The sequence below is a fragment of the Microcaecilia unicolor genome, chromosome 1 (genome assembly GCF_901765095.1).
Source record: "Microcaecilia unicolor chromosome 1, aMicUni1.1, whole genome shotgun sequence".
Taxonomy (NCBI): Eukaryota; Metazoa; Chordata; class Amphibia; order Gymnophiona; family Siphonopidae; genus Microcaecilia; species Microcaecilia unicolor.
The window spans coordinates 589,832,230-589,858,754 of NC_044031.1; the positions used below are offsets into that span (position 1 = coordinate 589,832,230).

General features: G+C 40.9%; 1 protein-coding gene across 1 annotated transcript in view; it reads right to left on the bottom strand.

Annotated features, from left to right (window-relative positions):
• Positions 1 to 26,525, bottom strand: part of ADCY8 (adenylate cyclase 8) — a 578,382-nt gene that overhangs the window by 358,761 nt on the left and 193,096 nt on the right. The window contains exon 3 of the mRNA XM_030219235.1: positions 2,134 to 2,264. Coding sequence (XP_030075095.1) covers positions 2,134 to 2,264 — 131 coding nt within the window. The remainder of the gene's footprint in view (positions 1 to 2,133; positions 2,265 to 26,525) is intronic.

The window sequence follows — 26,525 nt, forward strand, 5'->3', positions numbered from 1 at the left end:
AAGCGATGCTTTTATTTATTGTAACTGCAATAGTAGTCAGATTCACTTTCTGTTATTAAAGGGTACAGGGGATGGATAGGTTGTAGAAGTATCCTTCACAATTCCAGGAGCAGGAAGCGCTTTGCCAGTGAAAATCAGGCTAATCAGAGCTAGAATCTATGTCAAGTACTCTGGGAGGTTCAGATCAGCTGTGAACTACTGCTGCATGCAGTTGGAGTGAACATTAACCCCTCAATTCTATACAGTGCACCACATGTTAGGCGCTTACCCCTGGATTCTATATATTGCACCGAGATTTCTGCACAGAAGTTGAAGCATATTCCATGATAATGCGTATGACTTAATTAGTTAACAAGCTAATCGGCACTGATAAATCGGATGTTAAGCAATTATCAGCACTAATTGGCATGAAATAGAATTTACAAGCAGTACTGTCTAATCATATTCTATAATGTGGTAAGCAAAAAAGTTGGTCACATAAATCTAGAATCCTTGTGTTTTGTGAGTAAAATTTGGATGTTTTAATATGACTTTCAAATATGCATCTTCATTATTGCTTTCTGATCAGCTGTTTTCAGATACTTTGGCTAGGTATGGTGGTTTTTTTTTTTATTAAGATTGAGAAGCTTCAGAGCACATTTCCATCTCTGGGGGATATTGCATAACCATTTTCAAATTCTCAGGTTTGTCTGCCTCACGGGCGAATTTTAATAATCCATCTGTAGACTCGTCCAAATTAGTCTCACATTTACATAGTACTTTCTGTCCCCTGGATCCAATTCCATCTATTTGGTTGAAACTACCTTCTTTGGGGCTGACACCGCATATTCATGCTAAGCTTTCTAATTGTCTGCTGGTGAGGTTCCATCTTTGCTTAAGACTGAGCTTATTAGGTCACTTTTGAAGAAACCTAAATTAGAACCTCTACAACTTATGAACTACCGCCCAATATCTAACAAGCCGTTTCTATCTAAAATCAATGAAACAGTTGTTTTTCAGCAACTTCAAACTTTTTCAGAATCTATAAATGCCTTACATCCCCATAAATTGGGATTTTGAACTGGATTTAGTACTGAGACTGTGGTTACTGCACTACTGAGTTGTTACAGTTTTATCTTTTAGATATCTTGGTATTATTATTATTGACTTTGCGTTGTCATTCTCTGCCCAAATTTCACATGTGATTAAAACATGTTTTTTTTCTTTCTGTGAAAACTAAGGTCATTTAGATCTTTAACGCTGACTTTCTTTGTACTCTCGTGTTTGCTTTTGTACACTCTAAATATGACTACTTTAATATTATTTATGCTGGTATTTCCAAATCAAATTTGAAAAGACTCCAAACCTTACAGAATATGGCATGTAATCCATATAATCTTAGAAATCTTACTCATTATTTACAGTTTAGAAAATGGTTATTTCAAAAATTTGTATTATAAGTAATTTTAGTAGGGGTGTTTTATACTTTTACATCTGTAATTCTCTAGGTATGACCAGCTTTCATGTTAACTGTGAACCACATTGAATTTGTTATGGTATATGCAGGATATAAGCATCATGCTGGTATTGGTATTGGTGACTGAGGATTTTCAGGGGGACATTGGGAGTGACTCTTTGGGGCAGAGAGAGAATCAGGAGGGGGCGTGTATTGAGGGCACCGGGGGGGGGGGGATGTGCACAGGGGGCCATTGTGGGGGAGAAGGAGTGAGGGGAAGCTGATGAATTAGTGCCCAGTAGAATCGGGCCATGGCTTATCACCAATGCTCCTGGGCACTATGAATTGCACAGCTTGCAAGGTTGATCGCAAGCTGTGTTATTGATATATTGCGAAAGTGACTTTTACCACCATAATAAATGCTTCCCTAAATCTAGCCAGGCAAATATTTCAGTGGAAAACCTAGCCAGTTAGATTCAGTTAAAAGTTCTTCTAAAGATAACTAAATTTGATTTATAAAACCTTTTCCACATCGTCTGTCTATGGCTTTAAAAAAATAAGATTTAGTACATCATGCTCTAAATCATCAACTCATCATCATTAAGATGATAAATCAATGAAACTACCAAATAATTTACCACAAAATAGATATTTTTTTAAATAAGGCTCTTTACAAACCAGAAAAATGATTTTCTTACCTGACATTCTCATAGCGATGAATATAGATCTTGTGAAATTGATGTTGTAAATGTTCATCCTCTACATTTGTCATGTCATTAATCATTTCTAGTACAACAAATCGAGGCAACACAGAAAGCACCAGTCGTTCCTAAAATAAGAAACATTTTGGCATTAGGATGATCACTTACCATTGCTGTATAATAATGTTCAGTCAGGATCAGGTGTTAGATGTCCATCAAGATTTAAGGTTAAACCACATACTTTTAAAACAAATAAGAGGAAAGTTTTTCACTCAACAAATAGTTAAGCTCTGGAACTCATTTCAAGAGGATGTAGTAACAGCAGTTAGTGTATCTGGGTTTAAAATAGGTTTAGGCACATTCCTGGATGAAAAGTCTATAGTCTGCTATTGAGATAGACAGGGAGAAGCCACTGTTTGCCCTGAGATTGGTAGCATGGAACATTGCTACTGTAACCTACCAGGACATGCTCCCGAGGAGGGTATTGTTCACACACATCTCGCTCCCCAGGGCTTGGGGTTCACAAACAAATTTCTTCTCTGTCTCATACTACAGTGCACGTCGGATAAGCGCATGCTCTGTTTAACTGCATGCCGTACTTCGGTCCCGCTTTTGGCGCCATCAATTTCAATGGGGACAAACTTTGGTTTAAGACCACTCCTCTGCAGAAAAGGCTCCGCAGAAGCCGATTGGCACGTGACAAAGGGGCGATAAATTTGAAATCTTATTGATTAACTGCCACAGGCAGAATAAGCAAAAGAAAGTTGTTAGAGTGTACACTGGAGTTGTCGTCGTCATCGTACAACTGTAAGACTTTAACACTGGCTGAACGAATAGAAGTTCTTAAAAAATTAGAAAACAAAGTCAAGCATCTATTGCTAAAGAATATGGTGTCAATCCCAGTCAAATTTCATGTATCTTGAAGCAGAAAGACCAACTTCTGGAAGACTGGCAAAACAATACAAATCCACACCAGAAATGTAAACGGGCGGGAAAAGTTGAGGATGCTCTTCTTCGGTGGTTTTCTCAAGTCAGGAGCAGACAGTTTCCTGTCAGTGGTCCACTGCTTATGGAGAAAGGTAATCAGCTAGCTGAAAGTCTTGGACTAACTGAATTCAAAGCCACTGTTGGATGGTTGGAAAGATGGAAGGAGAGGAACAACATAAAATTCAAGAAACAGCATGGTGAGAAACAAGACGCTGATGACTTTGGTGCTGAAAGTTGGGTTGTTTCAGTTCTTCCTACCATCTTGAACGAGTTTGCACCTCGTGACATTTTCAATGCTGACAAAAACGGTCTCTACTGGCGAGCGATTCCTGATGGAATACTTGCATTCAAACAAGCTGAAACTACAGGAAGTAAAACATCGAAAGACCAACTGACAATCCTCCTTTGCTGCAATATGGATGGGAGTGAGAAGTTGGAACCACTCGACATTGGAAAAAGCAAACAGCCCCGTTGCTTCAAGAATGTTAAGCGACTTCCTGTTCAGAAGAATCCACAGCCAAGCGGAGAACTCGAACGCCCCATGGGAAAACACAAGTATAAGTGAGAGTGGGATGTTTGACCACGGAAAAACAAATCCTGGAGACAAGATTCTTAAAAAGCTTGTTTGTTGATGAAAAGACTCAACACAACTGTTGTGTTTCGGCCATCAGGCCTGCATCAGGAGTCTATAAAACATACATATGCAAATAAAGAAAAATTAAGTACAAAAATATAAAACATATATATGATAAAAAACCACAGTAAGCAATAACATATGGTAAAAAACAAATAAAATGAAAAGATAAAATGTGGGAATAACATCATTTGCTAAACGTAAAAAAATGTGTTCACATATACAATGTTCTCATAAAGTGCTAATATTTGCAAGAACAATGCGTACAATAGAATACATATAAATAATGAATAGAATAGGGACTAAACATACAGAGCATATGAATGAAATAGTATATTGGAAGGATATGCTATAATGTGTATAGTTACGAGCAGTAAGCTTATAATGAAAACTGAAAAGATTTTTACATAATTACATATTCGCATGTACAATATTCCCATAGAATGCTAATGTTGCCTAGCACCTCGTATTGAACCTGACTATTCTCTGTTTGCTGCCTGCCAAGACCCTCGGTTTGACCCTGACTATTCTCTGTTTGCTGCCTGCCACGACCCTTGGATTGACCCTGACTGTTCTCTGTTTGTTGCCTGCCCAGACCCTCGGATTGACCTGGTCCATTCCTTGTTCACTGTCAGCCTGGTCCTGTGGAGTGTTTCATCCCTCACTGCTCTTTCCGCTTCCGCCGGCCACAGCCAGGGGTCGTGTGACCCCAATCATATCCAGAAGTCCTGGTGGCCACCTGCACCTGAGAGCTCAACTCCTGGGGAACGGTGGTCGCTCCCAGGTGAAGCCCGGGGTTGTTCAGCTGCCTGACAGAGTGCGGCGTCTCAGCATTCCACCGTGCTCAGTCGGAGCATAAGGGCTCACTATCAGCATCCTGACACTATGACAGTTTTTACCATCTGGCAGACATAGTCTATGGAACTCACAAACACAGTAGTGTACAGAGGACTATGACTGATTACTTCAAGTAAGCCTAACGTCAGTTAACGGAGACTGTATAACATCAGTTAACCAAGACTGTATAGTATATGTATAATAAACAGTACTGTACATATGTTTATCAAATGTCAAGCTTCTTTGGGTCAAAACGGTTAAGTGCACTCTGCGGTTAACTGCATTTATTTCTTTGGTCCCAGACCCTTGCACTTAAGCGGATTGCACTGTACATATATATAATATGGATTTACATATGCTAGAGGTAGTGTATATAAATCTGTTATGATATTAATATCCTGCACTGTTTCTGTTGCATTAAAAAAAATCTAACATACAATCTAATACAATTCAGCCAACACACTATAGAGAATTTTGTTAGGAAAGTGTTATGGTTATAAAAACTGTAAACTTAATTATAGTTACCCTGGCAACCACAGCTCAGCATCTCTTTTGCACTATTATTAGATCATAGGACATCACAAATGGGTTTCTATCACATTATGCCATTATTATGTGAAACAGAATATTTTGCAATTCAGAAAAATATTATACCAAAAATAAAGTATGCCAAACAATTTCAGAACCTGTCTGATATGAACTATCAGTGCTTCACATTTTATCACAAATATGTGGGAGAGAAAAAGTATGTGGATATGATCAGAAATGTGGGTGGTTAAAGCATGTCTAATTGGACATAAATTTAAGAACATGACAAGTTTATATTCTAAGAACATGTGAGCTAGTCAGATGAATGCAAAACACAACAACTTGAGAGAATGGATGAAAAGCTGACAAAGCTCAATATGATTAGAAGATGTACAAATATGTCATGAAAACTTTACTTTTGACAGTCAAAATGAATAAGTAATCAATGTAATATCCATGGAATGGCAGTTCACTATTGCCCATATGTATAAATATGGAAATACATTATTAAAAAAAGTGTTGTATATTTAGAAAACTGTATTACGTGATAGCATGCCATGTCAATTATTTATGCTTGACTATACTTCCATTAAATACAGCAGTAGAATGGGAGTCAGTCATGAATGTCATGTGACAGTGTGAATCAGCTGACAACTTTTTAGATTAGACTATAGAATGTATTCCCTACATACCACATTCCTTCAAACAAATATTAATGGTTTGGTAAACCAACTGCCTCAATTTTTCTTTTTTTTTGGGGGGGGGAGGGAAGGGTAGCTGATAAATTACTGAAAGGTAACTCTAAAACAAAGAAATTATACAACCCCCTCCCCCCACCACCACCAGCAGAACAGGTAAGCATGATAGCTATGGAGTGGCCTGAAATAAACAAAAGACTTAGAAAATAGGTTAAAGAGTCCCAAATTGGAAAAGCCTGATCCAGATAGAGTGACTAAATTTTGGCTTAAACAGTTACTTCACCAAGATATGGCAAAAGTATACTTCTCCTCCAATTCGACATGTCCAGTGCGTTCGACATGGTCAACCACAAGATATTACTAAGACTCCTAGACTACTTCGGAATTGGCGGAAACACACTCAAATGGATCAAGGGCTTCCTAACCACCAGAACATATCAAGTGAAATCTAACACTAACATCATCACCATGGAAACCAAACTGTGGAGTACCACAAGGATCACCATTATCACCGATCCTTTTTAACCTCATGATGATCCCACTAGCCAAGGCCCTATCCACTCAAGACCTCAACCCATTCATTTATGCAGACAACGTCACAATATATATCCCATACAAACAAGATCTGTCAGACATCAACAACGAAATCAAGCTCAGCTTGAACATCATGGACTCATGGGCAAATGCATTCCAATTAAAACTCAACACAGAAAAAACACACTGTCTCATCATCTCCTCCCAACACAACACATACAAACCCAAAAACCTAAGCATCCCAGGCCACACCCTCCCCATCTCAGACAACCTAAACATTCTCGGAGTAACAATCGACCGAAACTTCACTCTAGAGAACCAAGCGAAATCTACCATAAAGAAAATGTTTCACTCAATGTGGAAACTCAAATGCGTGAAACCATTCTTCCCAAGGGCTATATTTCACAACCTGATACAATCAATGGTACTAAGCCACGCAGATTACTGCAATGGAATTTATGCAGGATGCAAAGAACAAATTATAAAAAAACTTCAGACCACAAAGAACACAGCAGCCAGGCTTATATTTGGAAAAACACGTTATGATAGCGCCAAACCCCTCCGAGAAAAACTGAACTGGCTCCCAATCAAAGAACACATTGCTTTCAAGGTCTGCACCATGGTTCATAAAATTATATATAGCAAAGCCCCAGGATACATGACAGACCTCATAGACCTACCAACTAGAAACACAACAAGATCAGCACGAACTTACCTAAATCTCCACTACCCAAGTACTAAAGGACTCAAATACAAATCAACTTATGCATCCAGCTTTTCTTACTTAAGCGTAAAACTATGGAACGCTCTGCCAAAGATAATAAAAACGAACGACCACCTAAGTTTCCGGAAAGAACAAAAAACAAACCTGTTCAAAAAGGCATACCCCACTGACCCAACATAAAAACCTAAGTTCCTGCGACACTGCAAAACCAAAGACTGTAATGGACATACCTTAACCCTCCCCCCTCCCTAACTTCCCCAATGTATCTACTGAACACGAACCTTCTCTTACCACAATAACACTTGTATTTTTTCATACCACAACTAGCGAATGCCATTGTGGTACCATGCAAGCCACACTGAGCTTGCAAATAGGTGGGAAAATGTGGGATACAAATGAAACAAATAAATAAATAAACTGCAAAAAAATCAATTCATCAGGCAGACAGATTTGATACCACATTGTTTAGTAACAGGAACACCGCTTCTATTTCCAAAAGGAGATGAAAGTAACCTTCCCCCAAAATTACAGATCAATAACTTGTCTACCTACAATCTATAAGTTGTCCAATGCAATAGATACTAACAGAATATATGATCATATATAACGGCATCATGGCAAGTGTTATGTTTCTGCTATGTTTTTGCTAAGCAGGCTGAGGAGAGGCTGGTACCCACTCTGCTAGAGCTAGGGAGGGGCTAGGAATCTCTCTGCTAGGGTAGCTGGGTGGGACTTGCTTGCTATTGGTCAGCTGAGTGGTAGCTGAAGTCTGCAGTTACTGACATCAGTAGCCAGGAGCTATTTTTACCTGCAGTTCCAGGTAAGCGCTGCTTTAGCGTTTAGGATTTTCCTGCTGTAGCTCCTTATCTATCTTTTTCCCTGAGAGCTTGCTCTGGGTGCGGGAGGGATCTGTTCCTTCCCTTTTTGTGTTCTTAAGTGCTGACTTGTCAGCATTTATTCTGTGTTCCCTTGTATGTGTTTGTCTCAGCGTGCGGTTAATTGGCTTTCCCCTGCAGCTGGGTTGTTCTCTGGTTGAGGTTAGTGTGTGTCTTCTGTGATGTGTTAGCTTGTTCATTTTAGTTAATTTGTTTGTTTTAATTCTGTTTGATGTGGTTTCACCTCTTGTTCTGGGGTTAGTGTGCTGTGTTAACCCCTCTGTCCATAGGCGGTCGGTGGCCCAACTGTTTGGGGAGGCTAAAGGGGGTGGCCCAACTGTTTGGGGAGGCTAAAGGGGGCGGGGTTAGGGGTGGGGCCAGGGGTGGAGCTTAAATCCATAATTGTCTGATAACACACAGAAAAAAATAAATAAATAAAAATAAAAGTCACAATTAATACCTTTTATTAAATTTAGATATTAGATATGTATCATATGTCAAAGAATAAAGTGGTTGCTCAAAGCATATTCTAAGCACAATCGCTCAACTGCAAAACACTATGCACAACTTTGTGCAAAAACACACTCAGAACCTTACTGTACCATAAATATTACACTGGGCAGAACCTAATACACCAATATACCACCCATATAGAAAATGCAGACCGTCAGCAATATGAAACAAGGGATCATATCATCTCAATTCTCATGTAGAGCCACAAAACACCCTAATTCATGTTTAATGTGGGATAAAATGCCATAAATAAGTAAATAAATATAAACTTTTAATGTTGAGCACTTGATTCTCAAAGTGGACATATTCCAAATACTATAATGAAAATAAAATGATCTTTTCTACCTTTGTTGTCTGGTTGTCCGATTCTGCTGCTATCTGTTCTCAGTGCAGGTCAGGAAGTCATCCTCGTTAAATATCTCCCTGGCAACCCAGCCAACCTCCCCCCCCCCCTGCTCTCCCAGCAGTAAGGTAAACAAACCATAAACCAATTTCTACAATTGGTTACACAAGGCTAGAGGGCTTTCACTGCAGCTCCTGCTGTGAGGATGGAGGTAAATCAACAATTTAAACCTCTCAGAGCACAGCAGGGGAGGCTTAGCCTGTCCAAGCCTCTTATACCGGGCGCCTATGCCTCTGTCTCTGTATCTGCTGTGTGTGGGTATCTGTGCTTAGAGTCTGTGTTCTGGCTAGTACTCCTGTTGCTCAGGACTCTTTTCCTGGCAGGGCTGGGTTCTGCCTGGTCTGTCGTACCTGTCAGTCTGGTACAGCTTTGCCTGATACTACTGCTGCTTCTGTTTACCCTAAGGCCTGCCGGTCGCCTGAACCTAGGGGCTCAACTCCTGGGGGACAGTGGCTAAGTGCAGGTGGAGACTGGCGAAGCTGTTCCAGTATCTGTGTCCCTGTGTCAACCGAGTAGTTCCTGTGGTGACCAGCTGGTTCCTGTAGCTCCGTATCCGGTAGTAAAGACCAAATTCTATAAATAGCACCAAAAAAGCAATGCACTAACAGGTTCTTTTACCAAACTGTAGGGGAAAGGGCCCTGTGCCTGGATTGGCCGCTGTCGTGGACAGGATGCTGGGCTTGATGGACCCTTGGTCTTTTCCCAGTGTGGCATTACTTATGTACTTATGTGCTACTGGCAGGAGCTGTTTTTTCCACGCTCCAGGGCCTTTTATACCATAGCAGGTAATAAGACCCCCAGACACACATGGCCATGCGGTAAGAGAACTCTTACCGCATGTAGGGCATGTTTGGTAGTAAACATAGAAACATGGCAGCAGATAACGGCCAAATGGCTCATCCAGTCTGCCCATTCACAATAACCACTAACGCCTCCCATATGCCTGTCCCACGCTTTTATAAATTCTGACACAGTTTTTGGCTCCATGACCTCCACCAGGAGGCCATTCCACGCATCCACCACCCTTTCTATAAAAAAGTATTTTCTTAGATTCCTCCTAATCATATTTCCTCTTAACTTCATCCTATGCCCTCTCATTACAGAGTTTTCCTTCATTTGAAAAAGGCTCATCTCCTGTACATTAATGCCACTGAGTATTTAAACATCTCTATCATAACCCCTCTCTCCCGCCTTTCTTCCAGTGTATACATGTTGAGGTTCATAAGCTTGTCCTTATATGTTTTATGACTGAGACCGCTTACCAATTTATTAGCTGCCCACTGGACCGACTCCATCCTCATCACCATACCATCTGTATTTCACTTGCATCACTATTAGCACCATGAAATGATAGGGTTTTCTCTTTGTTCAGCTGCAAATTGTAGTGTTCAGTGTGTCATGCATGTGAGCATTGTCTGTCAGGTGTGTCACAACAGAAGAAAGGTTAAGAACCACTGCCCTAGAGGAGAAGAGAGACAGGGGTGATATGATACCAGACATTCAAATATTTGAAAGGTATTAATATACCAACAAACCTTTTCCAGAGACAGGACATGAACTGAGGTTGCTGGTGGGGGGGGGGGGGGGGGGGGACTCAGGAATAATGTCAGGAAGTACTTTTTCACAGAGAGGGTGGTAGATACCTGGAATGTAACGGAATTCAAAAATGCGTGGGAAAAACACAAAGGAATCATTTAAGGAGGAATGGAACCAAACAAACTTAGCGGTGACTAGATGGCAACTTCAATAATTGGGAAGCAAAGCCAGCGCATGGCAGACTTCTATGGTCTGTGCCCTGAAAATGGCAAGGACAAATAAAGATCAAGTATGCATATATAGTATCGTATCGTACCTTATACTATGAGTTTATCTTTTGGGGCAGACTGGATGGACTATGACAGCCCAGAACATGGCAGCCAGACTTATATTCGGCAAACCAAAATACGAAAGCGCAACACCCCTTCGCGAAAAACTACACTGGCTCCCACTCAAAGAACGTATCATGTTCAAACTCTGTACCTTGATCCATAAAATCATCCATGGCGACGCCCCAGCCTACATAGACCTAATAGAACTACCACCCAGAAATGCAAAAAAGTCCTCCCGCACATTCCTCAGCCTTCACCCTCCCAATTGCAAAGGCGTGAAATACAAATCAATGCATGCATCAACCTTCTCTTATACAAGCACATAGCTCTGGAATACACTGTCATGAAATCTAAAAACAGTCTACGAAATGACCAATTTCCACAAACTCCTGAAAACTTATCTCTTCGACAAAATATATCACAATGGACAACACGCGTAACTCTACATTCTTTAAGAGATACAGGAACGTTCTCTAATGCCTTTTGCTCTCACTATCATGTACCTAATGCACATAACTTTAACACTATCAAGTATCTCACCATCATACACACAAAACCTCTGCTAACACAAATGTCTATTCTTTCCTACTTCCATTACCATGTATCTCTCCACCATGCACCAATACCTGTTGTAAAACCAAATGTATATTCTTTTCTATGTTCAGCATCCACGATGAATTGTAAGCCACATTGAGCCTGCAAAAAGGTGGGATAATGTGGGATACAAAACTATAAATAAATAAATAAATATGTTACTATTTTACTATGTATAAGATTCAGTGTATGCCCAGACTGTACATTCCTAGAGCTGAAGGAAGAATGGGCTTCATAAAAATAGATTATACATGCACTGACTTCTTTGAATGACGCTGTTTCTTCTTTAACAAAGGCTGTGATGACTTTCAGTTCTTCAGCAATGAAGGCTGAGCATGTTTTACCTATATTGCACAGTCAATTGCAGAAATTATCGGGTGAGTCTTTGGAATCACAGAAGGTTCAGGCTGCCCTGATTGAAGATAAAGTTTTCATGGCTAGAATAGTTGAGAATCTAGAGAACTCTGAGGTATTTGAATTTGAGACTGTTAAATTTCCCAAAGCATCTGTTTTTTTCCTTCAGTGTGTTTATTGAAAACTTATTTTGAGGAAAATCTGTTATTGCCAAAAGAAGCTTTTCCACCTACAGCTAAGGTATATTATATATCTAATAAATCTAAGACATTACCTCAGCAGGATAAAGCCTCAGGGGCTGCTCAGATTCTAAACCTGGAGAAAATATCGCAGAACAGCTTAGATTTGACTGTTCTTCTGGAAAAATCTGATTCTGAGACTGTGACTCGAGAGACCTTAATAGTGACTTTTTTATTTCCTCAAGATCGTGACCATAGTTTGAAGTTATATTTTCATCACAGACAAAAACTTTTTATGGGTCAAAAAGTATGGATATTTCCTGACTTAACTAAAAGTACACAAGATCGTGGAAAGTTGTTTCTCCCTATGTGGCAACAAATGCTTGCAATTGGTGCCAAGTTCATTTTGAGATTTCCTTGTAAATGCTGTGTGACTTTGGGTTATCAGAGGTTTGTCTTTTTTGACCCTAATCAGTTTAAATTAGTTCTGGAAGCAAAGATGTCAGAGATTCCTATACCTGCAGGTGAATAAGAACAGATGAAGATTTTGTATAGATACGTTCTCTCTCAAGTAATTCTTTATAGTGTTTCATGTTTACCCTTGTTTTAGGGATTTTTCTTTTTCAATCTCTCCTCTTTGTTGAGAACTGATATAGCACCTTTTTTTTTTTTTCCTCTTTCCAGTTTTGCCTTATTATTCTGTAATACTGCCTTATGGTGTTGTCCTTGTCAAGTTGATACTTGTAATGTTCTGTTAAATGCAATAAATAAACATTTTTTAAAAACGATTATACACATAGAGCTTCTATCATAGGCCTCAACACTTATTTGACTTCATCATTGCTTTTGACTCGTAACCACTTGTAACCACTCGCCTCCACCTACCCTCCTCTCTTCCTTCCCGTCCACATTAATTGATTTGATTTGCTTACTTTATTTATTTTTTGTCTATTAGATTGTAAGCTCTTTGAGCAGGGACTGTCTTTCTTCTATGTTTGTGCAGCGCTGCATATGCCTTGTAGCGCTATAGAAATGCTAAATAGTAGTAGTAGTAGTAGTAGTAATCAACCAATGTGCAGAAAGTGCTGAATTATGAGAGCAAATGTCCAGAATCAAGTTCCATCATTAAACTTGATGTTCCAACGAGTAGAAGGCATGAGAATCCAACTGTAAGTACAGGAATGGAGCTAACAGTGGGGATCTTTTACTAAAGCTTAGCTTGAGTTATCTGCAGCAGAGCCCATGTTATTCTTATGGGTCCTGCTGCAGATAACTCAAGCTAAGCATTAGTAAAAGACCCCCAGAATATGCAAAGCAGGATAAAAAGCTCTTTAAAGAAGATGATCGGCAAATAAGGAAAATCAAGGGGCAATTGCACAAATACTATGGGAAATATAAAGCATTACTCCAGGAAGCTGATCAAGTCTGGACACACAACTTGCTAAGAAGAGATGAACTGAAATCTAAGAATGATAGATTGATAGTTCCAGTTTAGGACAGCAGATTATGGCTAAGATGGTTAACAGAGAGCATTGAAAAAAACCCTGGTGCACCTGATATTTGTACATGTTGTAAGAAAGAGCTGGAAACAGTTACTCATCTCGTAGCTAGCTGCAAAGTGCTGATGGCAGAAAATTGTACATGGAAAACCACAACAAGGTGGCAGACCTCATTCATTGGAAATTCTGTAAGCATTACAGCATCACTGTACCAGAAAGGCAGTGGGAACATGATCCTAAGAGGATTGTGGAAAACAAGAATGTTATGATCACTTGGGACATCCCCACCTTGACAGATAAAAAGTAGGATGAACAAAAACCGGACTCAGTGGTAAAACAGAGAAACATCAGGGCAGCATTAATTATGGAAGTATCAGGCCCAAGTGATTACTCTGTGAATCATGTGGAGAGAGAAAAGAACCTTAAGTACCAAGAACTGCAGTTTGATGCCAAGAAAATGTGATGAAAAGATACAGAAATATTCCCCCATCATGTTGGTTGCACGGCTTGATCAAAAAGAATTTTCAGATATACCTGGATAGGTTACCTGTACATGTTACATTTTACAAACTGCAGAGGGAAGCACTTTTGGCATGACGCAAGTTCTATGGCAAGCGTTAGCAGTAAATTTGAGAGACTGAGATCTGAAGTTCATTCCTGTCATTGTATGCACAAAACTAACCCATTTGGAGACATTGCCCATGGAGAAAATTGGTTTTGTGATTCCATTCTAATAATGTCTTCAAAGAAAATTGAAACGGTAAGCAGTTATCTTTCTTCTAATGGTTAGATCAGTGGTCTGAACACCAGGTGAGCCTACCTCAAATCCCAGTGCAGCTCCTTGTGATCTTGGGAAAATCACTTAACTCTCCATTGCCTCAAACAAAAAGTTACCACCACCACCCCCCCACCCCCCCCATTTACTAAGCCTCCTGCGCGGCAATGCTGACACAGCCCAGTCAATGTGCATTAGCACACGGCTTAGTAAACAGGGGAGTTAGATTGTGATCCCTCTTGTAACAGAAAATATATCACTTCAATAGCTTTTGGGCTTTCAGGTTGTATATACAAATTTTAATTAATTAATTAATGTATAAAAAGGCAATTCAAGCTTCTCCTTCTTACCTACAAATGCATTCAGTCTGCTGCCCCTCACTACCTCTCCTCCATCATCTCCCCCTATGTTCCCACCCGTAACCTCAGTTCACAGGACAAATCCCTCCTCTCTGTACCCTTCTCCAACACCGCCAACTCCAGGCTCCGCTCATTCTGCCTCGCCTCACCCTATGCTTGGAACAACCTTCCTGAGCCCTTACGCCAAGCCCCCTCCCTGCTCATCTTCAAGTCTTTGCTTAAAACCCACCTCTTCAATGCTGCATTCGGCACCTAACTCTTAACATTCACTAAATCCAGACTGCCCCAATTTGACCGCCCCTATCGGACTGTCCGTTCACTTGTCTCTTAGATTGTAAGCTCCTTCAGCAGGGACCGTCCCTCTATGTTAAATTGTACAGCACTGCGTAACCCTAGTAGCGCTTTAGAAATGTTAAGTAGTAGTAGTACTTTTTACTTGGATAGATACAAACTAGAAAAGGGTTGATAAACTGCGCTGATTAAAACACTTAGGGACCTATTTAGTAAACTGTGACAAGAAGCTATTGTGCCACAGGAACAATTACAATACATATAACTGCTTGCAGCTGCTAGAGGTTGAAAAGGGTTGGAGAATAGATGGATTAAGGGTGTGGACAGCACTTTGTAGTTAGTGTATATAAAGTTACTGTGTGTTGTCTCAAGATGAGGTGGTGGTAAGTGTATCATTAATATGTTGATATCATTCATATGTTGGGCTACAGTAAGTTCATCATTGGTGAACTTATTGTAGCCCAACATATTAAACATAACCCACCCAACTGCTCCCCCTGACGTCCATAATATAATATTCCCTCACCCTGTATAATATAATATACCCCCAACATCTATATTACTACCTCTTACCCCTTCCCTTAGTCTTAACCTCAGTAGTGCAACCCTCACCTCCCACTGGACCTCCCATACCCCCTCCCTCCTCAACATCACAGTACAACCCCTGAACCCCATAATAGATTCCAGCAAATCTCACCACCCTCAACATTGAGAAGCAAATGTTCTCTCCCTCCCAAGATCCCTCTGACTCTTCATGGGTTTCTGATAGAGAAGTAGGAGTGATTGTTAGATGCTTCTCTCTCTCTTTTGCTCTGACCCCAAGCAGTAGTCTCACAATACTATTGTTAGGGGTAAAGCTGCCAAGTAAGAAGTGTGTGCTCCTTAATTGGGAGCTTGATTCCTATCAGTAGTAATGCAACACTATCAGTAGGAGCCACATCCAACCTTTAGGACCAGGATTCAGACTCAGCAGGAGCATCTGAGAAGAACTTCTGCCCCTACTAGCCATTGGGACCCCATCCCCTCCATAAGAGCTAGGAGATGAGTCAGCCAGGTAGTGGGATTTTCTGCTTGTTGTTAAGGGAGGGTGTTGGGGCAGTGTGGAAATTTGTTGAATCCTACCAGGGAAGTCTGAAGGGGGGTGGGGGGTTATACTGCTGATATTAGGGGAGTAAGTGGATGGGGCTGGGATGGTTGTGATTACAGATGTTGAGGTATAAGAAAGATGGGGTGAATTTGCTGCCATAGGGGATGTCCTGGGGTGGGGGCATCTCCAGCAGTATGGATACACTTACTGCCTCCACTTCTAAAGCTGGTAAAGGCTAGGGATGTGTAGTCAGAGAATTTTTGTTTTATCTCATTTACCATGTCATTTTGTTGCTAGGGAATATTGTAAAATCAGCTTGCTTAGCAGGGTTTAAAAAAGGTTTGGATAACTTTCTAAAAGAAAAGTCCATAAACTATTATTAAGATGGACCTGGGGAAAATTCACCATTTATTTCTAGGATAAGCTGCATAAAATGTATTGTACTGTTTTGGGATCTTGCCAGGTACTTATAACCTGGATTGGCAACTGCTGGAAAGAGGATGCTAGGCTTGATAGACCTTCGGTCTGTCCCAGTGTGGCAATGCTTATGTGCTTATGATTTTGAGCATTTTTTCATCACAGAAGCAATGTTGTCGTGAGTGCATACTTTTTTAGAAAGACCGTGCACTCTTTCAAAAGAGTGCACACTTTTTGCACACTGCACACTCTTCCCCAAACGTGTGCACTATTGTAAAGAGGTCACACTGTTTTAGAATGAATGCATACACCTTCCTAAAGAATGTCCTCTATTTGCAAATAGCACACACTCTTTGGAAAAAAAGTGCACATTCTTTTGCAAAAGTACACCTTCTTTCAAGAGACTGCTTACTATTGAGGACAAAAATCACAAAATGCAAATAAAAAAAAGGCCTCAAAGCTTGAAGAGCATTGGTCTGACCAACCTCAGTCTTTCCCAAAAGGGTTCACAGATATTATCATTGGACTTGATAAATCATCTAGCTCTAGAAAAAAAAAAGCAACAACAACACAAAACTCCCCAAATCGGAGAAAACATTTGCTCACCATAAAACTGGTGCTCCAGTTTTAAGTATATTTTAGTTATCAATTGCTTATGTACTATTTAGTTGTTTATTTATGATGTGAGTTTTATGTGTACTATTTTACATGTGGAGGGGCACATAGGACCACATTAAAGGCAGTCCTGTCTTTATTCTTTGTAGACACTTGTTATACAGCTTCAGCTGGTGTACAGAACTAAGCAGTTTACATACAAAAAAACCAAAAAATACAGAAAACTGGAAAAGGAACTACAACGTCAGATAGGAAAGAAGGGGATAAGAAGACAACTCAAGCATACCAGACAGACCAAGGAAAAACCAACGGGTGACTGGAAAAATGGGAAGGGTAACCAGGGGAAGATAAGGAAGTTGCTGAACCCCAGCATAATTAGTGACCAAAAACTTGCTTGATGAGCCAAGTTTTTATCGCTGTTTTGAGTTTAGGAAGTGACAATTCTCAAATGTATTTTTATTTTATATTTATTCATTCATAAACAAACTAGCAAGATAACTCTTGAACATAAATATACAGGCATTAAATAATAAAGGAAATGAACATCATACCATCATAAATCCTTCCTTAGACCATAAAATGGAGAGAGAAGGGGAGGAAAAAATCTAAATACTGGAGCTTAAACAAAGGAAACAAATTATTATAGGCCTCCCGCACCTATTTGACTCTCCACTTTCCTAGCTGCAGGAACTTGAGATATAAGCTGCTCTTTGCCTCGTCGTTCAGCTACACCTGCCCCCGTTTCTGGAACGCTCTACCATCACCGTTAAAAGAGACAGCTGACCACAGCCTATTCAAGAAATCTCTCAAGACTTATCTGTGTTATCGTTCTTATTCCACTCCTGCTTGATCCCCTGCATTCCCTCATTCCTCCCCCCTGTTGTCCCCCTCTCTTCCCCTCCTCTACTCTCTACTCCATCTTGCATATGACTTATAGTATTGTACTCTTCCTTCAACGTTGTAAGCCACATAGAGCCTGCCTTGGTGGGATTATGTGGGATATAAATGTTCACAATAAATAAATAAATACATAAAATTAATGAAAGGTGTTACCTCAAGATCCCTTTGCTTAACATGCAGGCTTAGTTGTTATACACACTACAACTTCTTCAAGTCCAAAAAGGAGCGCAACTGCTCTGGAACAAAAAATATGTACTTTGAGCATATATGTTCCTACATTTACATGGAAAGGCTAACAAGAAAGTACCCCCCATGTCCTTGACTTCTTTACTTATTGAGGAGAACTTTCTTCCTCTCTTGGGTACACAGCACCGTCCAGGTAGATATTTATCTTCTGACCATAAAAAAGATATTGACAATGTCTAAAATATTGTTTCATTATGGCATTAACAATAAAGTGAAAAACCCAGTAAATACTTCAAAAATATATGGTCTCAATAATGTAGTAAAGCATGAGGAAAAGACCTCAAAACACCCAAATGCGTACTACAATTTCAGTGTCTTTCACTGGGGTTCTGTTATTCATCATTGGTCTAAAAAACTTCATATTTTAATTTTACTTATAATTGTATTGGTTATTCCAGGATATTTAGACTCTCAGATTGTTTTCCTCAATCAATTTTCACATTGTTCATTATAGCATTAACATCTTGTTCAAAAACCATAGACACTAATAATGTGGTCTGTTCTGTGAATTCAGTGATAGACTTTCTAATACAGCAGATATGTTTTTCAAATCCATCGATGGTTCACGCTCTGAACCTACAACCTCACCTTGGGCTTTTTTAAAGAAACAGGAAGATAATAAATCTTGTTTACTGGAGGCAAACGATCAGAAGAAAACGTCAAGATCTCAACTAAATATTGTTTGAAGATTTCCAAGGGGGGAGTGGCCAGAGCTTTTGGAAAATTCAATATACATAGACTGAGTCTCCTGTTATAATTTTCCAAGAACTCAACTTGCCTACGAACAGCCAGTCTATCGAGAACCGTTGCGTTCTTAAATATTTGCAGACTTTTATCCTCAGAGTGAATTTGTTTAACTTGACCACTTATAAGTTCGATTTTGTTGTATTGCTTCCATTGTTCATGTGATAACATCTATGTTGGACAAACTTCATGAAGTTTATCTATACAACTGACAGAGCATAAAAGCAATATAAAGAGGAAGAAAATAGAGGCTCTTGTGTTGAAACATTGTATACAATGTTACCATGAGTTCTAAGATCTAAGAGTTGTAGTTCTAGATAAGTTATCACCAACCATGAGAGGAGGAGACCGAAGAAAATTTCTAGTTCAAAAAGAACTGAGGTGGATTGAACCACAGGGTTTAGAAACATGTATAGAGAGTCAATATTTTAAGATGCTGAGAGTTATTTGATGTTTTTAATACATGAATGTTTTTCATAAGGTAACTAAGCAGCAACAAAACACTTTCCCTGATGCAGCGGCGGGAGCGCAAAATGCTGGCCGTGTCAGAGCTGTTTGATGAAGAATGCATGGAACCATATGAGGATTTGTTTTCACAAGCGGATTTTCGTAAATAGTGCAGTAAAAAAAAAAGGCTGCTGTACATGTGAATGGTTCCATTATACAAGAGAAAATATTCCGGAGTTTAATTGCACTGTGATAGTTATTTAAGAAGATAATTGGAAAAGACTATTTCAAAAACTTTTTGTGTATGAGTCACTATTGTGTACTTTAAATAAAATGGGGAGGTTTTTTTAGCCAATGATTGAAGAAAGGAGAGCAGGCTTTGATACAGCTACTGCAGTACTCTGAGATTTTTTCCTACCCCTGTATCTGGTGAATATGATAAATAGATTTTTGAAGGAATAATTTCTATAAGGATTAATGGGATATGTTCCAAAGGGGTCCTTTTACAAAGCGTTTTTAGCATGCGCTAAACGCTAGAGAAGCCCATATATTCCTGTGGGTGTCTCTAGCTTTTAGCATGCGCTAATCATTAGCTCGTGCTAAAAACAGTAGCGTGCCTTTATAAAAGACCCCCTAAATTTACAGTGGATTTTACTGGAGGTTATTTCATAATATGTGGTACCAGCACTGAATATCTGGACTGTGGCCGCACCTGGAATGCACCCAGGTAGGTGCGCTATTCAGTTCACTACCCAGTTGGTAGGTGTAAGGTTTTTCCTGAGATGCTCCTCCCAAAACTGCCCTTATATGGAAGGCCGGCCCCTTAACAGAGGTAATGTGAGATACCACTAGAGGTTGTGGCCACCATTGGCAGGAGTTACTGGGGGTTCACTCCTGTCCAGTATACTGTACTGGTCTAGACAACCAGTGGCTTGAATGTAGGCCTGGGTTGTCTACAAGGGAGAGGGAGTGGGGAGCTTGTAGGAGTATGCTCATGGGGGGCTCTGGAGGATAAGCTCATGTGGCGAGGAAGGGTCTGGGAGGGGATGACAACAACAAAAAAAGTCAACTTCAAGCCCCTACCTGGAAGTATGCAGAGTTAGAAATGCCTTTTGTGCAGTCCTATTGGGCCAGTTAACAATGTAGCCACTAGTAGTGAATATGGCCTACGCCCACATAATTGGCAGCTCCTCCATGATTTTGTCTAGCCTGCCCCAGCTCTCACTATACAGTGCCAAGGCAATGAGAGCAGATATTCAGTGGCACTGCCCAGTTACATGCCATTAAATGTTGGCAGCTGGCCAGCTCAGTGCGGTTTAATTGGGCAGAATCCTCTCCTGTTCCCTTAAACCAATACTGAATATTGACCCTGTTGATTTTTAAATCCCAAGTACCAGTGTACATTATGTATGAATACCTGGTTGCTGTATGGCTAACAATACGTACATCACCTGGGAGTTCTCATGTCTTGGGGGTTCTCAATCTCCCTCTCTTCACCTTTCACCTACCTACCAGCTATGAATTTCCTGCTTTCATCCTTTGCCAGACTATACTCCTTTTCTCTCCTCACCTCCCATTCCCCTTTCTCTCTCTCTCCCTCCTTCCCCAGTCCAGGACAGGACTAAAGGGTTCACCACAAGTGAACCTTGAGCCATGCATCACCCCCTGTATAGTCCAACATATCTTTTCCCCTTTCTCACCCCTCCCCCATATCTAGCATTTCTACTTCCTCTCCCTCCGCCCTCCCCACAGTGTCTATCATCTCTCCTTCCTCTCCCTACCCCTCACAAGGTGCCCAACATCTCCAGTGCCTATTATATTTCTTTGCCATCCCTACCCCCTCTCACAAGCTGGCCAGCATGAATCTTTTCTTCCCCACCACAAGGTTCCCAGTATTTCCCCTCTCCCTCCTTCCCTGCTCACCCCACCCCCACCCAAAGTGTCCAGGATCTCCCTTTTTCTCTCCTTCCTATGTACAGCATCTTCCATTCTCTTTGCCCTTCTTCCTGTGTTCAGCATCTCTCCCATGTCATCCCTATCCTTTGCCCCTCACCACCACCTCCACTTCCAACATACTGACATCCTGAAAAGTGGTATGCATGGCATAGGACCTCTGAGTGCAGGCATATGCTTCAGCTCTGTTGGTCCCCCCCCCCCCCCCTGAAAGGATATCAGTGGTGCTGGGACCCAGTAGAGCTTGAGTGTGAGCCTGCACTCAGAGGCCTGTCCATGCAGAGGGCTTCAGGATATCTGGGTAAAGGAAGAGTGGTGGCAGTGACAGTAGCGGGGAGGCAAGAGTAGGCCTTGTCCTGCCATTTCATTGTTCTCAAACTTTGCTGCTCTAGGTGGATGCCTAATTCCTGTAATGGCTTTACCCCTCTGTTTTTTTTCACCCACTACCTAGTCACCCCATTTCCATCCTCTGCAATCATCTCTCATCTACATTCCACTGTCTCCCATACCCTCATTAGACACTTTTCTAAAATTGCTTACATGTGTATTCTCATTTACATATATAAATGAGCTTTTTACACATGAAAAAGGTGCCTAACTCATCTAAAATCACATCTTTAGTGTCTGCTAATAACACTAGTTCATTTTTCTCTCCCCAAAACCAAAGTACCAGAGGACTAAACTAATTTTTACTGATAAAATAAGACCTCAGATGTCCTTGGAAATTCTTTCATCATAATTATGCATGGAACAAACCCAAAGTTTCCATTTCAATAATTTTAGTTCCTTTTCCACACAGCTAAAAAGTGCCTGGAAACTATGCCATGGTAAATTTAGACAAGTGATAATTAAGGCTTTGCTTTGTTTGACAACCTTTTATTTGAACTACATTAGCATACAATCTAATGTCAATATTACACAGCTTTGCTGGCTGCTTGCATCTTTTCACTATTGTTCACAGAACTATAACTTCTTCTATCATAATAACACATAGCTACAGCAGTTGTTACAAAATAACTGATTTCCCTGAAATGCACAGTTTGTTTGCAATCCGGCAGGCACGTTGTACCTGTGGGACTGTGGGCTCATTCTGTAAGGCAGTGGGTTCTGCTGGTCCTCTGCCCCCGCTGATGTCAACTTCCAGTTCCAGGGGCAGAGGACTAGTGGAACTGACAGCACATGCTTGAAGGCTGCTATAGCCTTGAGCTTGCTTTTGTTTTGTTGTTGTTTTTCTGCTGTCTGCAGTAGCGATTCGAGCAGAAGGGAGGTTGGGATTTTCCACGGCACCGCAGAGAGTTCGCTGTGGCGCACAGTTTGGGGAAACACTGCTCTAAAGGGAAGGATTTAACAGTGTAGGCCAACTAATGGATCAGTGCCCAAATCTCCATGAGTTGGAGGCAGACTGATAATGATCTGGGCCTCTAACCCAGGGTCGTAGCTACGTGGGGCCACGGGGGCCTAAGCCCCCATAGATTTGGCCCTGGACCCCCCTGCCAACGACCCTCTCAACCCCCCCTCACGCCGTCAACCCGCCGTCGCCTACCTTTGCTGGCGGGGGACCCCAACCCCCACCAGCCGAGGTCCTCTTCTTCCTTCGTTCTGTTTCTGAGACTGACGCCCTGTACGTGCAGGATGTCAGACTCAGAAACAGAATGAAGGAAGAAAAGGACCTCGGCTGGTGGGGGTTGGGGTCCCCCCCCCCCTGCCAACGACCCTCTTGACCCACCCTCCCGCCGCCAACCTTCCCCCGCCAGCAAAGGTAGGTGACGGCGATGGCGGGGGAAGGTTGGCGGCGGGAGGGTGGGTCGAGAGGGGCGTCGGCAGGGGGGGGGGTCAAAGTTGGTGGTGGCGGCGGTTGGGGGGGAGCTAAAATGTGCCCCCTCACCTCGGGCTCTGGACCCCCCTCCCACCAAAGTCTGGCTATGTCCCTGCTCTAACCATCTATCAATAATGATTAAACTAGGTGGAAGCTAGAGGAGGGTGGGCCCCGGTGGGCCCCCTACTGCTGTGAGCCCTCAGGTGCTGCCCTATTGTCCCAATGGTCACTGTGAAACAGGTGGCTTTGCAAATGTAAGCTGTACATATACTTTCCCTTCTTCAACTTAACTCTGCCTCCATTCTACATAGGTAAAAGTACTTGCGTTTGTTTCAATTTGGATACCCTTACCCACACTAGTAAAGGACAGCAGCATTCAAGCTCTCCAATTCCATGGGTAAAAGCTGTTTTCCACTCAAGTCATTTTGCATATTGTTTAACATAACAATGGTATTTGTATACTGATGTAACTGCGAAGTACTAAGCAGTTCACAATAGTCATTAAGAAGATAGTACAGTCTCCTAGGAATTACACACAAATTAATTATCAATCAGTAACTCTGGTTATGTAAAGAAAACAAATTTCTGAAAAAGATAGGTTTCAAGATTCCTCCTAAATAAAACATAAGAGTCAGACTGAGAAAACTATTTTGAGAGATCTTGCCAGAGTTTAGGGCTTGATAAGCCAACAAAAATTCATAGATTTTCAATCTCTTACAACTTTTAGCAGAAGGAAAAGTAAAAGGAGAATTATTAAGTGCTTTCCGAGACTTGGACAGAGATGTGAACTGAAAGTTATCCAACATATAATCTGGAACAGCGCCTTCTAAATTTTTAAATAAGAAACAAGCAAACTTATACAAAACCCTAGCCTCCATGGACAGCCAGTGTGGTTTTACAAAATACCCTGAAATTCTATTCAATTTTCCTAAAGAGAAAATTAGGCACCCCATATATTCTGTATTGTTTGAAGCTTTCTTAGCTTGTGATTTACACCTCCCAAAAAAAATCACATTAGAAAAAGCTTTGACATTAGAACATAAGAGTAGCCTTACTGGGTCAGACCAATGGTCCGCCTAACCCAGTATCCTGTTTCCATCACTGGCCAAGCAAGGACACAAGTACCTGGTAAACACCAAATTGTGGCAACATTCCATGCTACAAATCCCAGGGCAAGCAGTTGCTTCCCCATGTCTGTCTCAATAGCAGACTATGGACTTTTCCCCCAGGAACTTGTCCAAAATGTTTTAAAACTCAGATACACTAACCGTTGTTACCACATCTTCTGGCAAAGAGTTCCAGAGCTTAACTATTCATTGAGTGAAAAAATATGTCTTCCTATTTGTTCTAAAAGTATTTCCACGTAACTTCTTTGAGTGACCCCTAGTCTTTGTACTTTTGGAGCCAGTAAAAAATTGATTTACTTCTACTCGTTCTACACCACTCAGGATTTTGTAGATCTCAAGCATATCTCCCCTCATCCGTCTCTTTTCTAAACTGAAGAGCCCTAACCTCTTTAGCCTTTTCCTCATATGAGAGGAGTTCCATCTGCTGTATCATTTTGGTCGCTCTTCTTTGATCCTTTTCTAATTCTGCTATATCTTTTTTCAGATACAGCAAACAGAACTGAACACAGTACTCAAGGTGTGGTCGCACCATGGAGTGATACAGAGGTATTATAGTAGTTTCAATCTTATTCACCATTCCTTTCCTAATAATCTCTCATTAGGAACTTTATCAAAAGCTTTCTGAAAATCTAGATATACTACATCAGACGGCTGACCTTTATCCACATTTTTATTCATGCCTTCAAAGAAATGAAGCACATTGGTGAGGCAGGACTTCCCTTGGCTGAACCCACGCTGTCCCATTAAACCATGTCTGTCTATGTGTTCTGTAATTTTATTCATTATAATAGTTTCCACTATTCTTCCCAGCACCAACATCGGGATTACTGGTCTGTAATTTCCCAGATCACCCCTGGAACCCTTTTTAAAAATTGGAGTCACATTGGCCACCCTCCAATCTTCAGGTACTATGGATGATTTTAAAGACAGGTTACACATTACTAACAGCAGATCAGCGATTTCTTGCTTCAGTTCTTTCAGTACCCTTGGATGTATGCAATCCAGTCAAGGTGATTTACTACTCTTTAATTTGTCAATTTGGCTCAGTACACCTTCCAGGTTCACCAAGATTTTTTTCAGTTCCTCCGCATCATCACCCTTGAAAACCATTTCTGGTACAGGCAGATCTCTTACATCTTCTTCCATAAAGAACAAAGCAAAGAATTCATTCAGTTTCTCTGCTTTGGCCTTGTCCTCCCTGAGTGCTCCCTTTGCTCCTTTGTGGTCTAACAGACCCATGGATTCCCTTGCAGGCTTTCTGCTTCTGATGTACCTGATAAAGTTGTTACTGTGAGTTTTAGCCTTTGCAGCAAGTTTCTCTTCATATTGCAATAAATAAATAAAAATATTCACTTTTAGCCTTCTTTATTAATGTTTTGCATCTGACTTGCTAGTGCTTATGTTGCTTTTTATTTTCTTCATTTGGGTCTTTTTTCCATTCTTTGAAGGACAATCTTTTGGCTGTAATATCCTCTTTTACTTCACCTTTTAACCATGCTGGCTGCCATTTTCTCTTCTTTCCACCTTTGCAAATATGTTGAATGCATCTGGTCTGGGCTTCCAAGATGGTATTTTTGAATAATATCCATGCCTGATTTAGTGTCCTAACCTTAGCAACTGATCCTTTTAGCTTCTTTATAACCATTTTCCTCATTTTATTATAGTTGCCCTTTTGAAAATTAAATGCAACTACAGTAGATTTCCTTTGAGGGTTCATCCCAGTAGCTCAAACTTGATCTTGTTACGATCACTGTTTCTCAGGAAACCCAACATCGCAACCTCTCGCACTATACACTGCATGCCACCAAGGACTAGATCCAAACTGGTTCCCCCTCCTGTCAGTTCCTGGACCAGTTGCTCCAAGAAATTTTATCTAGAAATTTTATCTCCCTTACACTCCCATTATTATAGTGTTGTCCAATTTGCCAGCTTTCCTAATCTCTGTAGCATTTCTTCATCTGTCTGTTTGTTCTGTCCCAGCAGATGGTAGTACAGCCCTACAAGAATACTTCTTCCCTTCACATGGAATTTCTATTTATAATGATTCCATGCTGCTATCTGTTTCATGTGGAATGTGACTCAATTCCCGCTTTAACATATAGTGCAACCGTCCTCCAATTTGATCTCTTTATCTGTCATGGTTGTGGCCGTGCCCTTATGTTCAGACCTACTGTTTCTCTGTATCTAGATCTGTGACCTCTCCAGTCTGCCTTTTTCCTATTGTTGTTCTTCCTGTAAGCCAAGCCTCGCTTTGGTCTCCCTGCTTCTGCTTCATTTCCTACTTGTGACATCATCAGCCTACTCCTTTATAAGGACCCAGGGAGCTTTCCTACGTTGCCTTTGCAAGAGGACACTTAATCTTGTGTTACCTGTTTAGATCATTTC